We start from the raw sequence: 11,052 nt of genomic DNA, 5'->3' as shown, positions 1-11,052 counted from the left end.
CAAAAAGAAAAAAAAAAAAAAAAAAAAAAAAAAAAAAAAAAAACACCATATAATGACCAATCACAGAGGTCCCATGAGCTAAAAGCACAGGGCACTATGACAGCTTACCAAGCAAGTGCTACCTGGTGGGAATATGTGCGGTGTGGACAGAACACAGAAACAGACACACCCCCAGGAGACATACATCTGCTTATCTAGAACTGTTAACATCTGTAAGGATATGGACAAAATAGTAATATTAAGGAGACTCATGTAGATGCCCTCCAACCCACATGCCTAGCAAGTCCAGGCTAAAAAGGTCCATGGAGATTGTAAACAGGTCTCCTAAACCAGCACATCTGCCTCTCTCCTTATCTTACAGGAATCACTGCTCCGGTGATTTCACCCTAGCTTCAAGAAGTAGGGTAATAAAATTCCAACTTATCATCAGTAGCCAAGAGTGGTAGAAACTGAGAATTACCAACACATTCAGCAATAAGATGTTTCGAAGTGAGCCGTTAAAAAAGGTTTGGCTGGCAGGTTTCTTGTCTGCCACTCCTTGTAACCACTTGGGACTTTATTCGGCCCCTCTAGCCAGAGCCCCACAGCCTGGACCAGACTGTCCCAGTCTTTTCCACCTCAAAGCAGCCGGCAAATAACTCCACTTGTGCCTTGGAAGTAGCGGGGTAAACTGAGACAGCAGCCACACCCAGGCAGCTCTGTAACCTCTTCAAGGACACCAGAGAGCAAATGCACTTATGGCTACTTCAACTTAACTCAGACAACACAGCTGAATTAAACATCCAGCTTTTTAGTCACCCTAGCCCTATTTCAAACGCTCAACAGGCACACATGGCCAGTGGCTGGCCCATCAGCCCCTGCAGCCACAGGGATCACTACAGGAAATTCTAGACTCTGTGGAATCCCTCATTGGCCGATCCAAGGGTAGGCAGGCCTGGAAAATCTGTGCCTACCCCAATTTACAGAGAAAAAAATGTAACTGCAAAGGAAGCTGAACGTTCAGTAGAGTTGTCTTTCAGTTTAGAAGCCAAATGCAGGCTCTAAGTGTTCCTTAGTTAATATGGAATCCAACCAAAGGGAGCTGGATATTACTAAAGGAAAGATGTTTTCATCAAGCTGTGGTGAGTCACTATTCCCAACTGTAGGAATGTACCTGCCAAGCAGACCGGATATTTACGTCCCCAAGGATAGAGGCATACAAACTTTACTTTGTAATTTTCCTTTTTCTGTAACTTCATGGCTTATGACCTTGCTTTGTTTTCAGTAGCACCGGCTTTCATTTCAACATTGTTTCAAAATCCGCTTCAATGGGTTACTAAGTTTACTAGTCATTTTTCACGGACTGCATTTCAGCCTCAGCTTCTTGGTAACACATAGGAGGTGGCTTCACTTTATCAGTAGACTGTATGGGACTCATATGATGGGAGGGTGCATTTCTGGGAAGGATTTCTACAGACAACTAATCCTAACCCAAAAGCACACTTCCCTGGGCCTGAATCATTCCTGGCTCCTGAGCATCGGGCAGGAGGTACTGCTCACTGACATCTACCCTGCAGCCCTGCGGATGCCCACGTCAAAAGCACAAGCCCTGAAAATCTTCACAGGCCATCCTACAGAGAAGTGTGGAATAAAATTCCACTGTAAGCTATAAAATTATTTTCTGAATCCTATATGCTGCCCTCAACTCTCCCCAAACTCCAGTCTCTGTGAGACAGAGCAATGCGAGTCTGCAGAAAAAACTGGAGAGGTACTTTTATCACAGTGACCGTCCCATCTAGAAGAACAGTAAGGACTTTTTGTCTTTGTGATTCAGATCACAAAAAGCGAAGTTTTTCTTTCAGAATACACAGATCAGTTTTATATTCTCTGTAATACTGAGTAACTATGGGGGGTGGGGTAAAAGAAAAATATCCTCCAGGGGCTCATATCAAATTGAGGAGGGAGAAAACGAATTTTTATGTTTATCAAAAGTGGTACAGCTTTAAAAAAAAATGTGATAATAAAAGTTAATGAAAAATCCCCAACAACAAATGTTTCTGTGAGAACATATTCAGTTCCTAGCATTACTGAAGTACTCATACCCTCCTTTAACCCTTTCCCAGGGTTGCTCGGTGGGCCCACACCTAAGGCTGAAAAAGCACAGAACCTCTAAGAGGAGGGACAATCCCACAGGGCCCTACCTGGTTACGGGAAAGTAACAGAAACAAGTAATAAGGTAAAGAGTGAGGTCTGAAAGAATCAAGAAGTGACTGTAGATACAGAAAACACTAAATTTAGCCAGGTTACATCCCAAGATGCTAATAAGGCCAATGATTAAATTACATAACTGTTTTATTTCTATAAAATATGCTCTTGCTGTGAACCTAAAATTGCCCTAAAAAAGGGTCTAAAAAAATGCTGTGTCATTCAACTTTTAAAACAGATTTGAATATTAAATGACTTCAAAAAGCTTGTGTCTATGAAAGATTTCTTGTATTTTGAAAACATGTTATGGGTTTAAGGGTTGAGTCAAGTTTAGCTGTCAGGTGAACCTAAGGATAAGATAGATTTTGTTTTGTATATGAATACATATTGACCTTAGAATATCTGCATAACTCAGTCAATATTTTTCCCAGTGGCCAATGCACAATGTTACACAATTATGGAAGGGGTAGAAGATTTAATTCAAAATGCAGGACAGAGCAATGGATTTTTTTTTTTTGAGAGTTTTTTTCACTATAGGGCGCGTGTGCTCGCCAGACAGAGAGAGACAGAGAGACAGAAAGTGAGAAATCACCCCCCAGGCGGAATGGCCACACTGCAATCCCTTCTCCTCCATTCTCCTCTCGGGATCTTGGGCACTCACGCACACGCGCCCGGTGTGAGTTTTACGCCACCGGGTCCGGGACGGGAACTGCGGTCGACTACATGGGAGTCCAGCGACACAGCCATTAAGCTAACTGCTGGTTCCCGAGAGCAATGGATTTTTAATGTAATAGAATACAAAAAGCCCACTGATGTAGTTTCAGATTCTATATTGCAATGAACCTTTAAGAAACTACTATTTGTCAAGTTTTAATGAAGTATCAAAGAAAAACATTCAAAATGATCTGAAAAGGCTACTAAAATACTCTTCCTCTTTCTAACTACCTATTTGTGAAAGGCTGGATTTTCTTCATATATTTCAGCCTAAACAATGTATCACAACAGACTAAAAACAGAGGCATACAACAGGAGTCCAGTCATATTCTACTAAACCAGGCATTAAAGAGTTTTACAAAAAAAAATAAATAAATAAAAAGAACAAAAAATAAATAAAAACCGTATCCCAATTTTTTGTTTTAAAAAAATGTTTTCGTTTAAAAAAACTTGCTTTTAAAATAGGCTTATTATTGCATTTTTGAGAAGATTAATAAGTGTGCATTTATCTGTTCTCATTTCTAATCTAGTAAACGTCAGAAGATAAATTGCCCATAAACAAAAGCTTTTTAGGGTTCCCTGAAATGCGTAAGGGTATAAAAGAGCCCAGAGACCAAAAAGGGAAAAAAAAAAAAATCTGAGAATGTCCAGAAGATATTCTGCCCAGAAAGGAATTACATACTCTGACGCAGGATGGCAGGTTAGCAGAAGAGAATCTGAGAATGTCCTTTCTGCCCAGAAAGGAATTACATCCTCTGACGCAGGATGGCAGGTTAGCAGAAGAGCTGCAGGAACACAGTCTCCGCTAAGAGCAGCGCCTGACCGTGCAGGTGCTTAGAGCTATGGAGATTTCTGGGCACAGCACACGGCCAGAGCTTGGCTCTGCAGAATTGGGGAAGAATCAGTGCCCTCTGAGGAAATAAAAGGAAGAATTTACACCTCGCTAGAGTGGCAAGGCCAAACATGTTACAGATGACGGGAGCAAATAAGAATCTCCTTAATAAAATCATGTAGAGAAAACCGGCTCCATTCTGTACGTCTATTGGTCGGCTTTGTTTGTTTACTGGCAATTATTCTTGTGAGAGAAAAGCCACACCTATGCAAGCAGTTCCAGATTTACTGATGGAACTGTTAGGTCTCATTAAAATAAAACATGCACCAACTCCTCTTGTACGAGCCGAGGAAAGCATATATGTATTGTCAGCATCCTAGAAATGGGTCAAGTGAGCAGGTACTGGCTCACACCCTGGCCCCTGGCCTTGCCCTCAGACTCCTGGTAACATGCAGCATGTCTGCTTGCTTTTCCTCGATAAATCCACGAACTATGTTCACACACGCATTCCATTTTTCTTTTTAATTAACCAGCAACATTTTATCAGGAAACTAGAAACTCGTGACAAGTGAAAGCAGCAATGAAAATTAACTACAAAATCTCCTAGCAAGTCACCATACAAGGGCCTATTTCCAGGAAATCAAAGTAAAAGCATTTTATATAATCCTCTCATTTTAATATGAAATGCTTTAAATGTGGGGTAATTATGGAAATGAGGCATGCTGCAATTCAAGTTGTCATTAATTTAGCAAGTTTATCCCCTGACAGTCACAAGATGCAAAAACAGCAAATAGTAAATTACTGTATCTCCAAATCAAATGCTTTAGCTTCATTTCAGCACCTAATTTTAAACATAGTTGTCTTTTTTTCAAAAACATTAAATGTGAACCATTAAGAGTCTACATTACACACTTTCAGCACCTACCAACCCAATTCCTCTATCAATATGTCAAAGGCTTTCTACACTTATTATAAATTGAATTCAACATGTAATACTATCTGGTAAAGAATTCTTCTCATATATATATATATATACACACATACACACACACATACACACGCACACACATATATATTTGAGGTGTTTGCCAAAGGCCACATGCACTTGCTGGAGAGAGACAGAGACAGAGAAAGTAAGAAATTAGCCACCCCACCCCACCCCACCACCCCAGAGGGGATAGCTATGTGGCAAACCATTCTCCTCTTGGGATTTTGGGCACGCACACATATATATGCCTGATGTGATTTTTCAAGCTGCCGGTTCTGGGACTTGAACCACAGTAAGACATGTGGGAGTCCAGTGCCCTAACTGACAAGCCACCAGCTGGTCCCAGGCATGCATTTTTAACAGATAGACTCAATGTAAGAGCTCCCAATTTGCTACACTCCCACCAATCTTTCTGGAGTAAATCTTTAAAGAGATGATAGTATAACTTTGAACAAGCATATGTGATACATAGTTACTAACAACTAGCAAGAAGCCAGAATAAAGTCTTTATTTGAGAAAATGCCACATTTAGTATTTTGACCAGGCACAGATTACAACAGTGCTGAAACCAAAGCCTCCTCTCCTTCTAAATGCTCCTCCTCCCCAGCTCCATCCCTCAGTGGTGACCACTCTGTTCTAACAATCACTCAAAGGAAACACTTCATCCTTAAGGATCTAACCCCCTCCAGTCAGTCACCCTGGCCCAGGCTGATGACTGTTTTAGGCACCTATGGATTGGGTCACTAACAGGCCAAACCCCACCCTAATCCTCCTCTTCCTTCTCTGGTGATGCAGGCTGGTTCTCCCACCTGAAGAGGAAAAGCTCCACAACTTCAGTTCTCACATCTTCCAGCTTCGGCCACTGGAAAAGGGCTGTCCTGCCATCCTCTCTTGTTTCAAGTGTAAAACTTGGCTCAGTACACACACACCCATCTCTAACCTACCAACCATGACCCAGGTACTACTGGGTTATCCTAAGGATCCAGCAGCTCCCTTAGGGCTGAGGGAGGGAAATGCCGGAGAGGGTTGGAAATCCCCAGGGGACTGTCCTCTGATGCTGGGGTGGCAGCAGGTATTTGCTGTCTTTGCCAAGTCTAGGACATTGCCCAATTAATTTCTATCTGATAACTAATTGATGGTTAATAACTAATTTGATATTCTTCAAGTGACCAGTTGGAAAGACCAATGAGAAGCTGTGTTCTATATGTTTTTATAATAAGGGCCTAACATACATGTGTTAAACGCTGTGGTGTTTACGATGAATTACTTTTTACTACGGTCCACGTGCAGAAGCTGTGATCCACAGCATCTGCCATTCACAGAGCGTCTATGGGCAGAGGATGTGTCTGTCAGTGCCACTAAGGACCCGGCACAGGCAGCCAAAATGAACTGCAAAAAAGTACAGGTGATAATAAATTAAAGTACCTAGTAACGACCGTCAAAAGCTGCTCACACTACAAGCAGACGTTCCCACCTCTGGCAGGCTTGTACACCAACTATGAGGCGGTTCTTTTGTGGGAAGGGAGAACAGAATCAAACCTGATCAAATCTCTGTGTCTAACAACCAATTTACAGGAATGACAGAGGAGAGGATGCTCCAGGAATTCAATCTATAAAAGCAGATGTGGGAAAATACATAGGACAAATTACCCTATGAGGAAAACAGATTAAGAGATAGGGCTGAACCCATAGCCTAGTGGTTAAAGGCACCAGATCCCAGATGGTGACAATGTGGTTCAAATGCTGGAACCGGCGGTTTGCCAGTGTGTGTAGAAAATGTGTCCAAAATCCCAACAGAAAGGAGAAATGGAGGAGGGACTGTGTGATGTGACCATCCCCAATTGGGGACATTTTCTCCTTCTGTCTCTCTCTGGCAAGCACAAGTGACCTCAGCAATTAAAAATAAAAAAATTTTTAATATACTAAAAGATATAAAAGACACATCAACCTACCACCGGGTCTGGACTGCATTCAGATCCTGACTCAAATTTATATATAAAAATAAAATAGATACATGGTGAAAAAATAAGTCAAGAATTCACTAAGAAAAATCCATATGCTGACTGGATATTTGATGATGGTAAGACATTATTAATTTTTTAAGTGTGATAATGACATTGTGGTTTTTAAAAGATAATTCTTATCTTTTAGAGACTTTTAAGAAAATATTTATAGACAGAATGATGTATCTGTGATTTGCTTCTAAGTAACCGGGGACAGGGAGGGAAGTGGGTGGGAACAAAGATAAAACAAGCATGGTCATGAGATGATAACTGCTTCCTTATTCTGAAATTTTCTTTAACAAAAAGTGTTTAAGAGCCAACCCAAGATGTGGTGGTTAAGGCAACCGGGCCCCTCACAGCTGACTCCACAGTTGAGTCCTGGACATGGCAGCTTCAAAAACACACTGGGCACACATGTGTGCACGCCCTAAATCCCAACAGGAGGAGAAATGAAGAAGAAGGGATTGCAGCATGACCATTCCCTGTGGGGACGCTTTCTGACCTTCCCTCTCTCTTCCTGTCTCTCTCCCAAGAGCACATGTACTTTCTGGGGGGTAGGGGGAAAGTATTTAAAATAAAAGTAACCATGCTTGTTGCAGACAATTTGGAAAACACAGGAAAGCATAAAGAAAAAGAGAGTCTCATAATTTTACCATTCGAAGCTACCATAAGCAGAAGTCTTGTTTTCACTATAATTATTCAAGTAATTTACATTCACTGTAAATGTCAATGGTAAAAAAGGTTGCAGGAAAAGAGTGAAGAACAAATAAGGGACTATGTATGGGGTCTTCTCTCTCATTTTTTTTAGGATCATGAGTAACATCTAATTCAAATTTGAAATTAAGTGGTATCATGAACAATAGATGGGCCAGCCCTGTGCACAGTGGGCAAGCAATGTGCATTGGGAGCAGAAGCTCGTACACAGACCTTGGTTCAAATCCCAGCCCCAGTGGCAAAGCAACAGGAATGCATGTTTGTGTGGCCCAAATTCTGAAAGGATGGAGAAATGGAAAAGAAGGGATTGTGGTGATAGCACATCACACTGAAAGGGGAGGGGATGTGACTTCTCTTTCTGGTGAACACGCACACCTTCTGTCAATTAAAAAAATAAATAATAAAAAGAACTATAGACAGACACACACACACACACACACACACACACACACACACACACACATCCCTGTCTACATAACCAACGAAGCCTGTCTACATTTTCCCTCTGCCATGCTGATTGTCCATGTTAGGGAAACCAAGCTGACCTAGGGATGCTGTTTCTTATGGAAGTTGCAAAGTCATTAGTCTCTAGTGTATTCGCTCAACAGACATAACTCAGTTGTGGCAAACCTATTGCCAGCCAATTCCCTGTCTAAATCTCTGGTTAAAGAGGAAAAGTTCTTGGCCCCAGCCTCAGGGAGTTTAGAGTCTAGAAGAAAGGCTACACCTGTGGCACGTGCAGAATAGTTCCGCCTAGTTAATGCAGGTAAATGCTGAATCAATGCACACTCTCCTCTGCTTGGCACCTTCCATGTGATTCTCCACTGCTGAGTCAGAGACATCAGCATATCAAGATCAGCTCTAAGCCAAGACAGCATCATATTTTCCCAACCAATGATTAAAGATCCGGAAGGATAAACTTCTAGCAAATGAGGGTAAATTCTGGTTCGCCTCCTAAGTGGGAGCTGCACAGGGAAGTGTGTGGGGTTTGCAAATGTCACCATGTGGCTGCCACCTGTCCTATGGGGTAGAGAAAAAGGCAACTGAGGATGAGATGCTTTGGGAAACAGTGGGGGCACCTCCAAGATTTAGACGACTACAGACCACCAAATCTAGGCATACTTAAACCAACAAAATTCTGATGCAACCAGAAATGTGTAGTTTATGGTAGAGAAATTCATAACTTCAAATATTAATGGCAAAACTGGATACCAAAGTCTGGGAGAAAGTAGATACAATAATTATTCCTTTAAAGTCAGTAATGAATTTATTTGGGGATGACAAAAATTTACCCATCCAACTTCCTTGTCCTGAATTAAACTTTCTTGATTACTTGCTGTAGTAGGCCTCCAAACCTTGACCTAACTCTGAAAAAGTTCACAACGGCTTGCTCTCTGTATAAGTACAACTCCTTAGGTTTACATTTTCTAGAGTAAAAAAGAATGTAAGATTGCTCAAACTGCTAAACATATCTGTTGACAGCCTTCAACAGTTTTCAGAAGCAAATAGCATTTCTTTGGGATTGACATGGACATCCACTTAACAGTTTTCTTTCTGCACATTTGTTCTGTTCTTGTAAATGTGACATCACTGCCTACATGGGTATTGCTCAGAAGCGCAGCTGAAGTCAAATACAGACAGACTGCCATGGTGGAGCAAAGCACTTCATGCACACCTACAGCACCAGACCAGCAGGTGGGCAAATGTTTAGCCTGCCTTCTATTCCACAATGCCCTGCAATGCACGCACTAAGAACACAAGCTCCCTGGAGTATAAATTTCCAAGTCCCCGTGCACATCAACAGCATTTCATAAATAATAGACTTGATTCTGGACTATTCAGTAGACGATCTGAGGACTCTACAGGTTGAAAATTTCCCCCTTGAGTTAGAGGAAAGTCTTAATGCAAAAGTCTCATTCAAGATTCAGTAACTGCATCCTGGCCAGAAGTGTACCTGTTCAACAGCTAGTGCAGGAAACCCTGAAAACAAGATTGTTTAATGGAAGCACTTAGAGAACCTGAATTATATAAAGGCACATTAGCAGAAACAGGCCTCTAAGAGCCCCAGGGGAGATGGGAGGGGTGAGAGGAGTAATTTACCTGTCATTTTCTCATTCAAAGAGACTGGCCAGGAAATGCATTTAATGGCCCAGAATGGAGTGTGTGTGTGTAGGTTATCCAAAAGACAGAACAGAGCACTAGCCAAGGTACAGAACAACTTTGTTATTTGCTGAGTCCTGGTTTTACTGAAATACATCTCTCTCACATTTGGAAAATGGAGGTATATAGAACTTTCACTCCCATGCCCTAAGTAAGAGTGAGTCATTGTTGATATTGCACTTCCAAATTATTCAATACAATATTTATAACCAAACATGTCAAGACCTCAGAAAGGGGAGAAGTTTATAGAAACAAACTTTGGGCTCTGGGAATTACCCCAGCAAAAATTCCCTAGACGGAAGGGCACTTATGAAAGAGAATAATTAGACAGTCAAAGACAGCTCTTGAACGTGAACCACACTGAAGGATCATAAACACTAGTGAGGAGTTAGAAGCAATTACTAAATAGAAAAAGAAAGTGCCTACAGAGGAAATGAGTAATTAAATAGGCTTTCTCCTGATCAACAGATTTTGAGATCTGGGATCCCTGGGGGTCAGTGCAGAGAGTGGGCAGAGTGTACTGGGGCCGGAAAAGAGAGAAAGGGCGGGAGGGTTGCAGGGTGCTGCTGAGGCATCGACAGGCCTAACTGGGACCATCCTCTGGCTTGCTCCAGCCCAGGGGAATTTAACTGTGCTCTGAGGTGACTTCCCAAGTTCGGGGTTCTGCTGCTCCTCCCAGGAGCTCTCAAAGGCACCCACCCCCATCCTCACCTGCGTTTTCGCGGTATATTGAGGCTGCGAGAGCTTCCTGTCCTATCCCTCCACCACCAGCAGCCCGCAAAGCCTCTGCCCTTTCAAATCTGCCCTACTGCCAGGAAGCTCCAACGGAGGGCTCGGGCTTTCAGGGGCTGCTGCTGCTCCCCAGAACACTGCACTCCCAAAGCGACACCCTATCACTGTCTGATGCCCCCCTCCACCAGGCTCAGACTGGACATGGAAGCGGGGTTGACTTCAGGGTCCAGGCCTGCAGGGTCAAGGATGAATCTGGGGGTCGGGGGTGAATCTGGGGGTCCAGGATGACGGTGATTGGGTCAGGGGTAACCGTGGGAGATCCAGGTCGGTGGAAATCAAGAGGGACTGAAGGGGGGGGAAGATGATGACCTTGGGGGTCCAGGTTGGCCAGAGTCGTGGTGACGGGGAGGGGGGCTGTTCAGACAGAGTGGGGGTGGGGTGACCTTGGGGGTCCACACAAGCGAGGCCGAGATGACCCCGGGAGTCCAGCCGGGCGGGGGCACGGACACTCACTGCTTAGGCAGCTGCAAGGCGGGCGCGCCGCGCCGCTGGAAGGCCCCGTCCACGAAGACGCCGTTCTTGCCGAGGCAGCGTAGATAGAAGTGCGGCTCCTGGAAGCTGAGTTGCAGGTGGCGCCGTGAGATGAAGCTGGACAGGCCCATGCTCAGGTCCACTGAGCCCTGTGACGAGTTGCGGCCGATCGTGACGCTGGGCTGCCGCATGAG

The 11,052-nt window shown here is 43.3% G+C and overlaps 1 protein-coding gene across 1 annotated transcript in view; it reads right to left on the bottom strand.

Moving 5' to 3' along the window:
• The window catches only part of FOXK1 (forkhead box K1), a gene marked incomplete at its 5' end in the record, with an annotated part of 74,614 nt that extends 63,562 nt beyond the window's left edge, over positions 1–11,052 (bottom strand). Inside the window, 1 exon segment of the mRNA XM_006143595.2 lies at positions 10,841–11,052. Within this exon segment, the coding sequence (XP_006143657.1) occupies positions 10,841–11,049 (209 nt within the window).

This window comes from Tupaia chinensis, unplaced genomic scaffold (genome assembly GCF_000334495.1).
Source record: "Tupaia chinensis unplaced genomic scaffold, TupChi_1.0 Scaffold000101_1, whole genome shotgun sequence".
Taxonomy (NCBI): domain Eukaryota; kingdom Metazoa; phylum Chordata; class Mammalia; order Scandentia; family Tupaiidae; genus Tupaia; species Tupaia belangeri.
This window is presented reverse-complemented; position numbering and strand designations above follow the sequence as displayed.